This window comes from Otolemur garnettii, unplaced genomic scaffold, assembly GCF_000181295.1.
Source record: "Otolemur garnettii isolate 467f Iridium unplaced genomic scaffold, OtoGar3 scaffold00003, whole genome shotgun sequence".
NCBI lineage: Eukaryota > Metazoa > Chordata > Mammalia > Primates > Galagidae > Otolemur > Otolemur garnettii.
This window is the reverse complement of record NW_003852398.1, coordinates 34,496,904-34,515,043: the sequence shown is the minus strand read 5'-3', so window position 1 is coordinate 34,515,043 and position 18,140 is coordinate 34,496,904. Positions and strand designations below refer to the sequence as shown.

At 40.6% G+C, this 18,140-nt stretch overlaps 1 protein-coding gene across 10 annotated transcripts in view; it reads left to right on the top strand.

Moving 5' to 3' along the window:
• LOC100943920 (protocadherin gamma-C4) overlaps positions 1-18,140 on the top strand; it is a 187,732-nt gene that overhangs the window by 139,562 nt on the left and 30,030 nt on the right. The window contains exon 1 of one of the 10 annotated variants that reach the window (XM_003782102.3): positions 13,066-15,851. The exons of 8 other annotated variants lie outside the window; for them this stretch is intronic. In XM_003782102.3, coding sequence (XP_003782150.1) covers positions 13,422-15,851 — 2,430 coding nt within the window. In that variant the 5' untranslated portion in view covers positions 13,066-13,421. Of the gene's footprint in view, positions 1-13,065; positions 15,852-18,140 lie in introns of those variants that run through there. One more of the 10 variants, XM_023515763.1, reaches the window with a different exon arrangement.

The window sequence follows — 18,140 nt, the reverse complement described above, 5'->3', positions numbered from 1 at the left end:
TTACCAGAGCTGCTCAATGTGGCTTGTATTCATCTTTTGTTGTCAGTACATATTGAATATTACAATTTTAATACAGTTTTTTGGCCTTTCTTAAAATGTGGCTCCATTTTTTGGCACCCTCTGCATCTTAGTAAATTTGTGCCACTTTGCAACCATTTTCACAATCCAGTCTTAGAACATTTCCATCATCCCAAAGTTTTATTTGTGCTTCTTTTTAGTCAATTCCCACTCCCATATCTAAGCAACCAGCAACCACTGATCTACTATCTAGCTGTAGTTTTTTCTTTTCTAGAAACTTCATATAAATACAATCATAAAATATGTGGTTCTTTTGGGTCTCTGGCTTGTTTCACTTGGCTTATTTTTGAGCTTTATTCATATAGCATGTATCAGTACTTTATTCTGTTTTATTGCTAAATAGTATTCCATTGTAGGGATAGTCCACTTTTTGTTTATCCATTTATCCATTGACATTAATATTGCCTCTAGTTTTTGGATATTATGAAAAATGTTGCTATAAACATTTGCTACAAGTCTTTAAATGAACATATATTTGAATTTATCTTGAGTATATGCCTAAAAGTTCAATTTTCTTTATTTCTCTCTTACATTTGTGTTCTAAATTCTGCTGCTTTGTGTCTTATTTTGGTCTTTCATCCCTATTTTTGTTTTGCTTTGTGTTTTAAAAAACAGAGTCTTACTCTGTCACCCAGGCCAGTGTGCAGTGCTGCAATCAAAGCTCACTGCAACCTCAAACTTCTGGGCTCAAGTGGTCCTCCCTCCTCAGCCTCCCCAGTAGCTACAGCCTTTCCTATTTTCCTGGGGTGGAATTATATTTATTGATTTAGATATTTTCTCTTGTCTTTAATGCTATATATTTCCCTCTGAAGATTCTTTTAGTTATGCCTCACAAACTTTTCTAGGTTGTATTTTCATTTTCTTTCACTTCGGTGTATTTTAAAGTTTCCTTTGAGACTCTTTGACCTGTGGATTATTTTGACCTGTAAAGTTTTATTTCTAAATGTTGCACCTTTCTGTTATCTTTCTGTTACTGATTTTTAGTTGAATTCCAGTATGATCAAAGAACACATTCTGTATGTTTCAATTCTTTTAAATTTGTTGAGTTTTGTCTTCTAATCCTGGAAATGATCAGAATGTTCCATGGGTGCTTAAAAAGAATATGTATTCAGTTGTTGAGTAGAACAACTGAATACATGCGTAGAATGTTCTATAAGTGTCAATTAGGTCCTGTTAGTTAATAGTGTTATTAACCTCTTCTATAATCTTGTCAGTAGTTCTGTCAATTGTCAAATAGTTGACATCTCCAACTATAATGATAGATTTGTCTATTTTTCCTTCTAGTTCTGTCAGTTTTTGCTTCTTGAAGCTCTGTTGTTTGGTACATACACATCTAAGATTACTATGTCTCTTTGGTGGACTGGCTCTTTTATCATTATGTACTTACTAATGCCCCTTTTTGTCCCTGGTAATTTCCTTTGGGTTAAGAAACAATTGAGATTATTAAATCTTCTTGATACTTCATGAATTGGCCTTTTCATTATTTTGAAATGTATTTTTTTATCTTTACTAATATATTTTGTCCTAAGGCCTACTTTTTCTAATATTAATACAACCACTCCAGCTTTCTTATAATTTGTATTTGCCTGGTGTGTCTTTTTCCATCTTTTATATGAAAAATTCATTTTCTATGGACAGGATATACTTGGGATTTGCTTTTTTCTTTTTTTCAGTTTCTGCCTAGGGCTATCTGAACCTGCCACCTCTGGCATATGGAGCCAGTACCCTACTCCTTTGAGCCACAGGTGCCACCCAAGGGTTTGAGTTTGCTGTGAGCTGTGATGCTTGCTTTTTGTGCAGTTTGAAAATCTCTGACTTTTAATTGAAATGTGCAGACCACTTATATTTAATGTAATATTGATATGATTAGAATTATGTCTACCATCTTGCTCTTTTTCTCCTTATTCCATTTGTTCATTATCTCTTTTTTTCATCCTTTCCTGCCTTATTTTGGATTATTACCTATTATTCTATTTTGTCTCTGGCATTAGTTTATTATATATTTTCTTTGATTTTTTAAATGCTTGCTCTAGGGTTCACAATACATATCTTTAACTTATAATCATCTACTTCAAATAATATTATACCACTTCTCATATAATGGAAGTGCCTGATAGTAGTAACAATATGCTTCCATCTCCCCTGCTTGGTCTTTCACGGTCTTGTCACACATTTTACTTCTTCATATGTTATAAGCCCCATAGTGTGTTATTGTTTGTACTTTAAGCAATAGATTATAATTTTAAAAAATTTAAAGTGAAAAGTCTTTAAAATTTAACCTATATTTTTACCATTTATATTATGAATTTCTTTATATAGATCCAAGTTTCTATCTGGTATTATTTCCCTTCAGACTAAAGAACTTCCTTTAGTATTTGTTACAGTGCAGTTCTGCTGGTTACAATTTTCTTGGCTTTTGTTTGTTTGAAAAAGTATATCAGCTTAGTGCCTGTAGCTCAAGTGGCTAGGGTGCCAGCCTCATACACTGGACCTGGAAGGTTCAAATCCAGCCCAGACCTGCCAAACAACAATGACAATTGCAACCAAAAAATAGCTGGGCATTGTGGCAGATGCCTGTAGTCCCAGCTACTTGGGAAGCTGAGGCAAGAGAATTGCTTAAGCCCAAGAGTTTGGAGTTGCTGTGAGCTGTGATGCCATGGCACTCTACCAAGGGTGACATAGTGAGACTCTATCTCAAAAAAAAAAAAAAAAGAAAAGAAAAGAAAAAGAAAAAGAAAAAAAATAAAAAGGATATCACCTTCATTTTTAAAATTTATTTAATTGATTAGTAAAAAATATATGTATGTGATGTAAAAAATGATGTTTGAGATATACATGTTGTGGAATGGCTAAAATCAAGCTATTTAACATATCTATTGCCTCACAGTACTTATATTACTTATATTTTTGCAGTAAAAACATAAATTATCTCTCCTTTGTTTTTAAAAGATTGTTTTGCTGGCTAGACTTTTAGGCTTGATCTTTCTTTTTTTCCTTTCATTATTTTAAAGATATTCTCTCTCTTCTCTATTGTTTACAATAAAACATCTACAGTCCTTTTTTTTTTTTTTAAAAAGAGAGCCAGGATCTCTCTCTGTGGCCAGGCTGGAGTATAGTGGCATAATCACAGCTTCCTGTAACTTCCAACTTCTGGCCTCACATAATCCTCCTGCCCTAGACTCCCAAAGCACTGGAATTACAGGTGTGGGCCCCCAGCCAATGGTCTTCCTTATCTTTGTTCTTTTGCATTTAATTTTTTTCTTTGGGATGCTCTAAACTTTTCTTTTTATCATTGATTGTCAGCAATTTAGTTACAATGGACCGTGGTATGTTTTTCTTCTTTCTTCTTTTGTCTTACTTTTGGTTCATTGAGCATTTTCCGTGAATCTATAATTTTCTTTAAATTTAGAAAGTTTGGGGCCAGACTTATTAAAATACTTCTGACACAGACCTACTCTTTCTCCCCAATTACAGGATTCTAATTTCACTAATGCTAGATTGCTTGATATTTTCCCACAGGTCCCTGAAGCTCTGTTCATACTTTTTCTCAGCCTTTTTCCGTGTTTCATTTTGAATAGTTTCTATTGCCATGTCTTCAAGTTCAGTGATCTTTTTTCTTCAGTGTCTAGTCACTGCTAATCCTATCTGGTGACGTTTGCACTTTATGTATTGCATTTTTCTCTTCTAGAAGTTCCATTTGATTCTTTCATTTCTCTCCTCATTATCATCATATTTTCTTTTAAATCCTTAACAGACCTATAATAGCAGTTTTAAAGTTCTTGTTGCTAATTTTGTTACCTTTGTCATTTCTAGTGATGATTTTTTTCCTGGTTTTGGATCACAATTTGCTGCTTATTTGCATATATAATGTTTTCATTGGCTGGTGGACATTGTAAATGTTACATTGTTGAGTGTTTGGATTTTGTTGTCTTTCTTCAATAAGTATTAAATTTTGTTTTGGAAGGCAATTATGCGGATTGGGTTGATCTTTTCAAGTCTTGTTTTCCATTTTCTTAAACATTCTTTATGATCTGTTGACATCAAGCCTTATTTTTAAGCTTCATTGGGACAAGTCTATAGTAGCCTTTGCCTTAAGCTTTTTTAGCCCTACTACTGAATTCTAAGTTTTATTTTATTTTATTTTATTTTTTTTTTTTTTTGGCAGTTTTTGGCCAGGGCTGGGTTTGAACCCATCACCTCTGGCATATGGGGTCGGCGCCCTACTCCTTTGAGCCATAGGTGTTGTCCTATTTTTTTTAATTAAATCATAGCTGTGTACATTAATGCATTTATGGGGTACAATGTGCTGGTTTTATACACAATTTGAAATACTTTCATCAAACTGATTAACATAGCCTTCACCACACTTTCTTAATTGTTTGAATTCTAACTTTTAAAAATTACTCTCAGTGGTAGGTGTGTTGGCTCATGCCTGTAATACTAACACTCTTGGAGGCTGAGGTGGGTGAATTACTTCAGTTCAGGAGTTCCAGACCAGCCTGAGCCAGAGCAAGATCCTGTCTCTAAAAACTAGCAGGGCATTGTAGTAGGCACCTCTAGTCTCAGCTATGGGGGAGGCTGAGGCAAGAGGATCACATTAGCCCAAGAGTTTGAAGTTGCTGTGAGTTAGGATGCTATGGCACTCTACCACGGGTGACCAAAAGAAAAATTACTCTCAGTATTCAATGAAGTCTCTTTATTCTGGCTGAATGAAATTCAAACATTTTCCAGCCTTGTGTGACCTCCAAGAATTCTTCAGCTAATAGCTCCCTGGCAGTTGCTTTTTGCTCAGCTTCAGAGGAGTGTCAATCTATGCATATTCAGATTATTATTCAGCCAAATACTAAAGGGGATCCTTATCCACATGTCTGAAGTTCTTTGTGTAGCTCCATTCTCTACTGTGCTCTGTCCCACAAATTCTGGCTCCCTCAGACTCCCCAAACTCTAATATTTATTCCTCAACTCAGCAAAACCATGGTGTTATTCTTGGATTTCCCCTTTCCTGCGTTGCGTCCAGGCAAGAAACCTGGAGATCCTAGTTTGCAGGTCCTCCTTTGTTCCCCTTCCCTCATGGATTGTAGGGCTGCACTGCCTTTTAAGCCAGTGTTGAAAATCATTTCCCACATATTGTGATCAATTTTCTAGTCATTTGTAGTGGTACAGCTAGTTCCACATGGTTGGAAGCAGAACTTTTCACTTTCCTATTAGCACTAAAAATACACTCTCAGAATCGTTCTATATGAATTTACAGAAATATTCATTTTTAAATAGCTCCTTAAAATTCTGTTGTATGTGTACATACAATGTATAATTTGCCATTTAGGTGGCTTCTAAAATTTTTGCAATTACAAATAATGCTATAATGAATAACCTAGTGTACAAAAATCTGTATTTTTGTAATTTTTGAGGCATATGCTTATGATATATTCCTAATAATGTGATTGCTGGGTCATAGGGCAAATGCATATGTAGTTTTGTTAGATATAAGTATTCACCTCCATATAGGTTGTATATTTTGCATTCCTATTAATAAATGAGAATGTCTATTGTCCCATAGTCTCATCTCCAAAGTAGACTGTCAATCTTTTAAAATTTTTCCAACATGATTGGTATAAAAAAGATATCTTGGCTTGGCGCCTGTGGCTCAAGCAGTTAAGGCGCCAGCCACATACACCTGAGCTGGCGGGTTCAAATCCAGTCTGGCCCACCAAACAACAATGATGGCTGCAACCAAAAAATAGCTAGGCATCGTGGCAAGTGCCTATAGTCCCAGCTACTTGGGAGGCGGAGACAGGAGAGGAGGTTGCTGTGAGCTGTGATGCCACAGCACTCTAACCAAGGCAACAGCTAGAGGCTCTGTCTCAAAAAAGGAAAGATATCTCGGCGAGGCACCCATTGCTCAGTGGTTTGGGCACTGGCCACATACACTGGGACTGGTGGGTTCAAACTCACCCAGGCCTGCTAAATAATGTGACAACTACAACACAAAAATAGCCGGGCACTGTGGTGGGTGCCTGTACTCCTAGCTACTTGGGAGGCTGAGGCAAGAGAATGGCTAAGCCCAAGAGTTTGAGGTTGCTGTGAGCAATGACACCACAGCACTCTATCAAGGCATAGTGAAACTCTGTCTCAAAAAAAAGAAAAAAAGAAGATATCTCAAAATAGTTTTAATTAGAATTTATTTTATTATGAATATGGTTAAGTAGGTTTTCATATATTTAGAAGACAGTTTTTTTTTATTTTTTTCAATTGTTTGTGTCTACTGTTAATTTTTCTATTAGTTTTTTTTCTAATTGTATACTAAATTTGTAGAAAGTTACATATATACAGGGGCACTTCAAAAGCTCATGAAAAATGGAATTAAAAGATAAAAGCTTAAATTTTATTTCTCAACATAAGCTCCATCAAGTTCAAGACACTTTTATAAGCAATGAAACCAGTCATTTAGTCCATCCATAAAGAACTGGGTGTCCTAGGAATTTAACTATGTCAATACAGTCTGTTTTACTTTATTAACTTTAGAAAAATGGGAGCCCTTTAAAGATTTTTTAAGACTAGGAAACAGCAGTGCACAGTGGCTCATGCCTGGAATCCCAGCACTATGGGAGGCTGAGGCAGGAGGATTGCTTGAGCTCAGGAGTTTGAGAATTGTCTGAGCAAAAGTGAGACCCCAACTTGACAAAATATTTCTTTTTGACAAAATATTTTTTAAAAACCCAGCTGGGCAATGTGGTGAGCACCTGTACTCCCAGCGACTCAAGAGACTGAGGCAGCAGGATGCCTGCAGCCCAAGTCTAAGGTTGCGGTGATGGAGTTATGATGATGCCAAATCACTGCATTCTGCTCAGGGCATAGAGTGAGACTCAAAAAACAAGACTGAGAAACACGCAAACAAAAAAACAAGACTGGGAAACAAAAAGAAATCAGAAGGAGCCAAATCAGGACTGTAAGATGGGGATTCCTAATGATTTCCCATGGAAACTCTTGCAAATTGCCTTTGTTTTTTTGTTTGTTTGTTTGTTTGAGACAGAGTCTCAAGCTGTTGCACTGTGTAGAGTGCTGTAGCATCACAGCTCACAGCAACTTCAAACTCTTGGGCTTAAGCAATTCTCTTGCCTCAGCCTTCCAAGTACCTGGGACTAAAGGCGCCCACTACAATGCCTGGCTGTCTTCTTTTTTTGGTTGTAGTTATCATTGTTGTTTGGCACACCCTGGCTGGATTTGAACCCACCAGCTCTGATGTATGTGGCTGGTGCCTTAGCCACTAAGCTACAGGCGCTGAGCCACAAATTGACTTTGTTGATGAGAGGAATGAGAAAGAACATTGTCTTGGTAGAGAAGGACTCTCTGGTAAAGCTTTCCTGGGTGTTTGTCTATAAAGCTTTGGCTAACTTTTAAAGGACTCAACTGCAACTCAGATGCTACCTAACAAATTCAAACAATCTAAACCAATTGTCTGTACCCTTATATTAATCCTAAATTTAAAAAAAGAAACACTCGGCTGGGTACCCATAGCTCGGTGGTTAGGGTGCCAGCCATGTGCACAGGGGCTAGTGGGTTCAAACCCAGCCCGGGCCTGCTAAACAACAACAAAAAAATAGCCAGGCGTTGTGGTGGGTGCCTATAATGCCAGCTACTAGGGAGGCTGAGGCAAGAGAATCACTTGAGCCCAAGAGTTTGGGGTTGCTGTGAGCTGTGACACCCCGGCACTCTATCGAGGGCAACATAGTGAGACTTTGCCTCAAAAAAAAAAAAAAGGAAAGAAAGAAAGAAAGAAACTCATAATAACAAAAAACCGACGAGCAAAATTCCTTGAGCATCAAAAAAAACTATTGTCATGACACTTGCTCTAGAACAGTCCATTTTTGCTTTCAATGGACCACTTCCACCTGTTGGGAGCCATTGCTTTGATTGTGTTTTGTCTTTAGGATTATGCTGGTAAAGCCATGTTTCATCTCGTTACTTCAGGATCTTGATCTCACTTGTTTAAAATTCCCATCAAAAGCTCTGGCCTTGTCTGCAGCTGATCTGTGCACAACACTTTTGGCGCCCATGCTCAGCTTTCATTTTTCAGTCAGGATTGTGTAAGCTGAACTGGTTGAGATGTCTGTGATGTTTCCTATTGTTCAAACTATTGCTTAATCCTCAGACTTCTTCACAGGGGGCATAAACAAGATTAACTTTTTCCTTACAAATTGATGTCGATGGTCTGTTGCTACAGGCTTCATCTTCATCCTTGTCCTGTCCTTTCTTCAAACAAGTTATCCATTTGTAAACTGCTGGTTTCTTGGGGCATTGTCCCCATAAATTTTTTCTAAAGCATCAATGATTTTATCATTTGCAACCCACACTTGACCATAAATTTGATATTTGTTTTTGTTTCAACTATAGCAGAATTCATGTTGCTTTAATAGGGACGTCTTTCAAATTGATGTCTTGCCTTTCTTAGTGCCTCAAACTAGACCAATGATTTCCTTTTTTTTTTTTGAGACAGAGTCTCACTTTGTCCCCTTGCCCACCCCCATAGAGGGCTGTGGCATCATAGTCACAGCAACCTCAAACTCTTGGGCTCAAGTGATTCTCTTGTCTCAGCCTCCCAAGTACCTAGGACTACAGGCACCCACCACAATGTCCAGCTATATATATATGTATATATATGTTTTAGAGACAGGGTCTAGCTTTTGCTCAGGCTGGTCTAAACCAGTAAGGTCAAGTGATCTGCCCATTTGGGCCTCCCAGAGTGCTAGGATTACAGGCATAAGCCGCTGCACCCGGCCTAGACCAGTGGCACACTGATGTGCCATAAGAGGACCTGCAACATGCCTCAAAAAATTTTAAAGATCAATAACTAAATTATTTTTGAAAGAAGTTCAAAGTCCAGTAACTATATTCTTTTTTTTACTCTTGTTTTTGATCAGCGTAATTTAAGTGTGCTGCAGAAGTTTAAATACAGCTTCAAAGTGTGCCGTGAGATGAAAATGATGGAAAAACACTGAACTAGACCCTATGCAGATATGTTATAACAAGGTATAACAAGGTAGTACAAGTTATTTGGCTATTAAAAATTTTGAAATTTATGCATAGTTTTGCACCATATGTATTTTCCATGAACTTTTTGAAGACCTTTCATTTTAAGGATATTGGCCTTTTGTCTAAGATATTGGTTGCAAATATTTTCTCTGTTTCATTTTCTTTTGACTATGCTTCTATTTTTTGCAATGCAGCCATTTCCCTTTATTTTTATGTAATCAAATGAATCAATCTTACACTGCATTTAGGTTTCGAGATATAGTTAGAAAGCCTTTTCCCACACATAGGTTATAGAAACATTTATTACTGCTCTTTTCTTCTTCTTGGATGGATTTTGGCTTCTACATTTAGATCCCTGGTCTAATTGGAGTTTATTCTTGTGTGTGCTAAGATATGGATCTAATTTTATCTTTTTTTCCCAAATGGCTAGCCAGGTGTCTCACTACCATTTACTAAGAACTTCATCTTTGTCCCAGTGATTTGAGTTAGCATCTTTATCGTGTTATCACTTAAACTTCTGTTGTGCCAAAAAGTTTTTATGATCAGAAAGCTACACTTTTTTCTTCCTCAAAGTTATCAGTATAAACTGAAGTGAATTACTTCATTTAGAAAAAATTAACAACTTTAAGTTTACATAGCAACTAGAGTTTGGGTTAGGGAACAGTTTTATTAGGCCCAGTGGGTAGCTTGAAAGAGTAAATGTGTCTTACAAAAATGGTCACTCCAAGGAAGAGTGGATGCACGCGAATGAATATATATAATGTTTAGTGTATGTTATGATTACTGAGCCATCAGTATAAAGATTGCTATATTAATAAGCATCAAGTGACTATTGTGCTAAACACAGGGATGCCAATGGTCATCAAAATGGTGTGGTCTCTGACCTCCTGGAGCTGCTTCTTTTTTTTTTTTTCTTTTAATGAGAGAGGCAGACCTTGTACTTACATAAAAAAATAATTATAAAACTTCAACCAAGAGCCAGGCACCGTGGCTCATCCCCATAATCCCAGCATTTGGGAGACGGAGGCAGGTGGATTGCCTGAGCTCATATCAAGACCAGCCTAAGCCAGAGTGAGACCACAGTCTCTAAAAATATCTGGGCATTATAGTAGGCACCTATAATTCCAGCTACTTGGGAGGCTGAGGCAGGAGCATCACTTAAGCCCAGGAGTTTGAGGTTGCTGTGAACTATGACACCACAGCACTCTACCAAGGGTGACAAAGTGAGACTCTGTCTCAAAAAAAAAAAAAAAACTTGCCTGTAATCCTAACACCATGGGAGGCTGAGGCGGGAGGATTGCTTGAGCCAAGGAGTTTGAGTTTGCTGTGAGGTATGCTGACACCATGTCACAGCATTCTAGCCTTGGGCAACAGAATGAGATTTTTCTCAAAAATAAATAGGTAAAGATAATAATAATAAAACTTTAAATTATATAAGTTCAATGGAAAAAATATATAAGTTACTCTGAGAGAGCATAACAAAGGATACTGGTTTTAATCAGGGCCTAATGGAAGACTTCTCTAAGGAAATAACATTTGAACTGAAACCTAAAATTTTGTAGAAATTACTGAAGTAAAGGGAGGGGGAGAAAGAAACTTTCTTGGGAGAGGAACTGCCTGCGGTAAGGCCCACACTCAAAGCAGAGCAATGGAGTATAGTGAGAGAAGAGAGAAAGCATGAGAAATTTGATACTATGCAAAGGATTTGGTATTTTATTTTAAGAGTAGTGTGATGCTGCTGGGAAGTAGCTGGAGAATTGTATAATTCAATTAAAATTTCAGGAAAATCACTCTAGCTGCTGTGGAGAATGGATCCACAAAGGTACTACTGGTTTATTAACCTAAGAGGTTTTGTTGTTGTTTTTCCAGGTTAATGTGAGGGTACAAACAACCAGGTCATGATATTTGAATTTATCAGGTAGAGTCCCTCTTGTAGTTATGTCCTGCACCCAAAATGTGTGCCCTATACCCCTACATTGTGCCCATTGTAAGAGCACCCCAAACCTCCCCTCCGCCCCTCTCCCCCTTCCCTTGTTCCCTCTCCTCCCAACTTGAATTGCAATGAGTTTTTCTCCTATGTGGGTGTGAATTAGATCATCTACTGGCTTTTATGAAGAGGTTTTATGAAAACTATAGCCCTTATTATTAATAAGAAAATTACTTATTTTTTAAAGCTGATTTCTAAAAACAAGACTGTGAATTAAGTGATACTAAATGGGAAAGAAGATAGATAAATCAGTATGTTTCCAAATAAGCTTCTAAACTAGTGCTTGTCAAACTTTAATGTATTTTCAACTCATGCTGGTGTTTTGCTAAAATGCAAATTCTGATTCAGTAGCCTTTCCAACAAGCTCTCAGGTGATGCCTGGGCCCTGGTCCTCCTACTTGGAGAAGCAAGTGACTGGGCTGTATTCTATATTCTAAATTCTAAATATATTCTGCCTTCTAATGCCTATCAGCCTTATTAAAGGTCTGGCCAATTGTCAAACTTAACTATTTAAAACTGGGGGTTATAAGAGATTAAAGTATTAAAGAAATACATAGCTTTGTATCTCTTCAGGAAATAGGCTATAGATACTTACTTCTCATCACCTAGCTAATCTATCTGTCTACCTCCTGCCTATTTCAAGGTTCTGTTACAGTTCAGAAAAGACTATGTTCAATCAAAGTGATATTCAAGATAAGTATATAGAAACAGTATGAAATATAACTTTATATCTAGCTAGACATATAGTTATATAAATATCTAGCTAGTTATGGAGACATAACTTTATATCCAGCTAGCATCTAGTGGGGTAGTTTGCATCATTAATTGGCTTACTCTATGCCAAGTACTTTACCTGCCTTATTCACTTGATAGGATAGGATTCTGAGAACACTTAGAAGTTAGTTTCTTGTTCAAAGACACACTCAACTCAACTCTGGCTTATATCATAGAAGACTTTCTTATTTGTTATCCAAATCATTGCTATTTTGTTTGGTGAATGCAGTCCTAAATGGAAAACTCAAGGTTCTTTATTCTCTGGCTAAAGACACTTTACTTCTCTAAGGACTTATGGAGCTTTGCTGCTATTCTCTCAATCATTTTATTAAGGTGATTAGATGGCAAGTATACTTGGTTTTTAAATTTTCTCCTCCTACCTCCTTTTCTCTCCTCCGCCTCCTTTTCCTTCTTCCTCTTTCTTCATTATTCTTTATTAACAATGCAATTTCTCCTTGTGGTACATGAACCCAAGATCTTGAGAAAAGGATTGATCAAGTAAAGGGAAATATTTGAGAGATTATGCTCTACAATTTGAGATTATGCTCCTTGTCAAAGACAGAGTAAGAAATTTCATATTGCTCCCTGGTTCTTAAGAACTGAGAGCTGGCCAGCTGATGACCTGCACCTGTTAATCCTAGCTACTGTGGGGGCTGAGGTTGGAGGGTCTCTTGAGTGAAGACTTCAGTGAGCTCAACCTGCCACTGCACTCTAGCCCGGTAACATAGGGAGATCCACCCTCCCGCCCCATCTCGAAGAGAGAGAGCACACTAAACAATGACATCCAGTTTTAAAAGAAATGAATTCAGAATTGTATTTTTAAGGCAGAGTTAAACCAAGCACATAGCTCCTGCAGATTTGTTCTACTGGGGAAATGACAGGGAATCCTTCAGTTTCATTTGGTAAGAAAGAAAACTGAAATTATTGACATCTCTACAGAAAGGCTAAATGCCTCCTTACAAGTAGGGTCCAACTAATCGCCTGTCTTCCAAAAAAAAAAAAAAAAATAGATCTGTTGGTTGTCCACACAATGTTGTGTCGGGTTTTGGTTTGGTTTGATCCCCCTTTCTGTGGTCAAAGAAAGCGATTAAGGTGTTTAATAGGCCTTGATTTGGCTTGGAGTCTTTGCAGAACCGCCAGCTTCATTGTCCCGCTGCTGGCTTTCCAGGCTAAGGTAGGCTTCCTATGTACAGATACCGGCAGGTCGCTTTGGCTGGAAACTCTGGAAGTAAGCCAAAGGAAAGTGAAGTTCCTGGCGCTAGCGCGTGTCCTGCTCCGAGAGCCCGGCGCTAGCGCATTCTTCGTGCAGTTATTGGCTGGGACTCTGTGTGCCGCTGTCGGCCAATGAAGACGCTGGAGATCTGGCCCCGGCCCGTCCCCTTTCGGCGCCCCGGGATGAGGCAGAGACTGAACAGTCGGCGAGCAAATCAGCGGCATCCAGAAAGCCATGTCGGACTCGGCGCCCAGCGCCGGAGCGCTAACCCGCTGAAAGTTTCTCAGAAAATCGCCAGGACAATCTGGACCCCGCGGAGAGGAACTGCTTTTGAGTGAGATGGTCCCAGAGGCCTGGAGGAGCGGACTGGTAAGCACCGGGAGAGTGGTGGGAGTTTTGCTTCTGCTTGGTGCCTTGAACAAGGCTTCCACTGTCATTCACTATGAGATCCTGGAGGAAAGAGAGAAGGGTTTCTCTGTGGGCAACGTGGTTGCGAACCTCGGTTTGGATCTCGGCAGCCTGTCAGCCCGCAGGCTCCGGGTGGTGTCTGGAGCTAGCCGAAGATTCTTTGAGGTGAACAGGGAGACCGGAGAGATGTTCGTGAACGACCGTCTGGATCGAGAGGAGCTGTGTGGGACCCTGCCCTCCTGCACTGTAACTCTGGAGTTGGTAGTAGAGAACCCGCTGGAGCTCTTCAGTGTGGAAGTGGTGATCCAGGACATCAACGACAACAACCCCGCTTTCCCTACCCGGGAAATGAAATTGGAGATTAGCGAGGCTGTGGCGCCAGGGACGCGCTTTCCGCTCGAGAGCGCGCACGATCCCGATGTGGGAAGCAACTCTTTACAAACCTATGAGCTGAGCCGAAACGAATACTTTGCGCTTCGGGTGCAGACGCGGGAGGACAGCACCAAGTACGCGGAGCTGGTGTTGGAGCGCTCCCTGGACCGAGAACGAGAGCCCAGTCTCCAGTTAGTGCTGACAGCGCTGGACGGAGGAACCCCGGCTCTCTCCGCCAGCCTTCCTATTCGCATCACGGTGTTGGATGCTAATGACAATGCGCCTGCTTTCAACCAGTCCTTGTACCGGGCGCGCGTGCTGGAGGATGCACCCCCCGGCACTCGCGTGGTGCAAGTCCGTGCCACGGATCTGGATGAAGGCCCCAACGGTGAAATCATTTACTCCTTCGGCAGCCACAACCGCGCCAGCGTGCGGGAACTATTCGCCTTAGATCTTGTAACTGGGGTGCTGACAATCAAGGGTCGACTGGACTTCGAAGACACGAAACTCCATGAGATTTACATCCAGGCCAAAGATAAGGGCGCCAATCCCGAAGGAGCACATTGTAAAGTGTTAGTAGAGGTTGTGGACGTAAATGACAATACTCCGGAGATCACAGTCACCTCTGTGTACAGCCCAGTCCCCGAGGATGCCCCTTTGGGGACTGTCATTGCTTTGCTCAGTGTGACCGACCTGGATGCTGGCGAAAATGGGCTGGTGACTTGCGAGATTCTACCAGGTCTCCCCTTCAGCCTTACTTCTTCCTTGAAGAATTACTTCACTTTGAAAACCAGTGGAGTCCTGGATCGGGAGACCGTGCCAGAATACAACCTCAGCATTACAGCCCGAGACGCGGGACTCCCTTCCCTCTCAGCTCTTACAACAGTGCGGGTCCAAGTGTCTGACATCAATGACAATCCTCCACAATCTTCACAATCTTCCTACAACATTTATGTTGAAGAAAATAATCTCCCTGGGGTTCCAATACTAAACCTAAGTGTCTGGGACCCTGATGCCCCACAGAATGCTCGCCTTTCTTTCTTTCTCTTGGAGCAAGGGGCTGAAACGGGTCTAGTGGGTCGCTATTTCACAATAAATCGTGACAGTGGTATTGTGTCATCCTTAGTGCCCCTGGACTACGAGGATCGGCGGGAGTTCGAATTAACAGCTCATATCAGCGATGGGGGCACACCAGTCCTGTCCACCAACATCAGCGTGAACATATTTGTCACTGACCGTAATGACAATGCCCCTCAGATCCTATACCCCCGGCCTGGTGGAAGCTCGGTGGAGATGCTGCCTCGAGGTACAGCTGCGGGCCACGTGGTCTCCAGGGTAGTAGGCTGGGACGCAGACGCAGGGCACAATGCCTGGCTCTCCTACAGCCTCTTGGGAGCCCCCAACCAGAGCCTTTTTGCCGTGGGACTTCACACGGGTCAAGTCAGCACTGCCCGCCCAGTCCAGGACACAGATTCTCCCAGGCAGACTCTCACAATCTTGATCAAAGACAATGGGGAGCCATCCCTGTCAACCACTGCCACCTTAACAGTGTCAGTAACCGAGGACTCTCCTGAAGCCAGGGCCGAGTTTCCCTCTGGCTCTGCCCCCCGGGAGCAGAATAAAAATCTCACCTTTTATCTACTTCTTTCTCTAATTCTGGTCTCTGTGGGATTCGCAGTCACAGTATTAGGAGTGATCATCTTCAAAGTTTACAAGTGGAAGCAGGCTAGGGACCTATACCGAGCTCCGGTAAGCTCCTTGTACAGAACACCAGGGCCCTCTTTGCACGCGGACGCCGTGCGGGGAGGCCTGCTACCGCCTCACCTTTACCACCAAGTGTATCTCACCACTGACTCGCGCCGCAGCGACCCGCTGCTGAAGAAACCTGGTGCCGCCAGCCCGCTGGCCAGCTGCCAGAATACGCTGCGGAGCTGCGACCCGGTCTTCTATAGGCAGGTGTTGGGTGCGGAAAGCGCCCCTCCCGGACAGGTAAGGATTAGCAAGTCATCCCTGAACGGTATAATGCTTTCCTCCCACTCTGGGGAATATAAGGAGGGAGTTTCTAATGATAAAGACATTTTCCTAATGATGCATTCGCACTTTCTCTTGGCCCTTTCTAGATCAAACTTGGCCTTTGTGAGGAGAGAGGCCACCTAGAGTGTGGTTTGTGGTCCCATTTCAGGGTGAGTTACTTGACTCATCTTGTGGACACAATTCACACTCTCAGCACTCATTCGCTGTTACAACTAACCAGTCTTGCTAAGGGGTGGTTAAGTCATAGCCTAAGATCTCAGCACTCAGCTTAGCTTGGTATCATTTGTATTGGGGACGAACTGCTGGATACCCATAATCAGCGGTAGCTGATTAGATATCCTCATTTGTCCATCTTTCAAGTGATTGCTACATCTGCATTAAAACTTTTTAAAAATAATTTTCCTTTGCCTACTCAGATCTTGTATTTCATTCTCAGATAACTTTCTATGAATGAATAAAATTCTAGACATCCTTTAAATTTTATTTCAAGCACAATACTGGAAATGATTTTCAGCCTACTTACAAAAATGTTTTTATGGGCCGGGCATTGTGGCTCACACCTGTAATCCTAGCACTTTGGAAGACCAATGTGAGAGGATCATTTGAGTCTGGGAATTTGAGTTTGCAGTGAGCTGTGGTGATGCCACTGCACTGTAACCCAGGCAACCGAGTGAGACCCTGCCTCAAAAAAAAAAGTTATGTTATAATACTAATGCATGTGGCTTGGCGCCTGTGGCTCAAGCAGCTAGGGCGCCAGCCACATACACCTAAGGTGGCGGGTTCGAATCCCCAGCCCAGCCTGCCAAACAACAATGATAGCTGTAACCAAAAAATGGCCAGGCGTTGTGGCGGGGGCCTGTGGTTCCAGCTACTTGGGAGGCTGAGGCAGGAGACTCGCTTAAGCCCAGGAGTTGGAGGTTGCTGTGAGTGTGATGCCATAGCACTCTACCCAGGGGTATAGCTTGAGGCTCCGTCTCAAAAAAAAAAAAAAAACAATACTAATGCATGTGCATTGTAGAAAATTTGGAAAATATGGGAAAGTATAAAGAAAAAAGGTAAAACTAATTGTATTCTCCAAACCCCCAAATAACTATTAGTTATAAAAGTAATTACACACATATATATGTGTGTGCGCGCATATATATGTGTGTATACATATGTGTGTATGTGTATGTGTGTGTATATATATATGACGGGATCTCCTTGTATTGTCCAGGCCGGAGTGCAGTGCCTATTCAAAGAATGATTCCACTACTTATCAGCACAGGGGTTTTGGCCTGCTTTTGTTTCCTACCTCAATTGTTTTCTACCCAGTTAACTCCTCCCTTAGGCAATGTGGTCTCCTGCTCCTGAGAGGTCACCATATTGATGTTAGACTTAAACTTACCCCAATTGATTGATTGGCATAGTACTACAGCCCAGAACTCCTGGACTCAAGTGATTCTCCTGAATTAGGAAAATAGGCAGATGTCTGTGTCTGTCTATTTTGAAAATAAATCTAGACAACCTAAAAGAATGCAGGAATTTGGGCATCAATATAGTGACCTCCTAATAGTGGGATACCACCAGTTTGCCTAAGGTGGTGAAACAAGCCCAGGTCAGAAAGGAAGCAGGTCAAAACTCATGTGCTGATCAGTAGTGGGACTGTCCAGTGAATAGCCATGGCATTCCAGCCTGGGCAACAGCAAGATCCCATCTGTTTAACAACAACAAAACAAAACAAAACCCAAAAAAAATCCATAACGTACAAAAAGAATTTTCTTTTTGTGCCTCCAGTGTTATTCCCTATCCTTCCAGCATTATTTTTTTTAAGTATACACATAATGTGAAAGGTAAAGGCATATCCTTAGAAAGATAAAGCATTCATTCATTTAGAATGGTATGCACGTGACTGCAAGGCCTTTATTTTGGAGAGAAACCTACACCTACTCTCCACTGCAGGGGAACCACTGTTATATTGTTATTAAGTGTTTTATTGCTATCAACTCTTGGATTTGGCAGTTACATAGCCAAGGCTCCACCACTTACCAACAATGAGTCCTTGGCCAAATTACTCCTTTCTAAACCTCTTTCTCAGATACAAAAAGGGGATAATATGTGTTTTTATAAGATTAATGCATAATATAATGTATGTAAAGTGCTTAGCACAGTGCCTGGCATATCCTAACTGTTAAAAATTATTAACTATTACTATTATTATTATTATTAGTTCTTCACCCACCCAAAAATCTTTTTTTTTTTTTT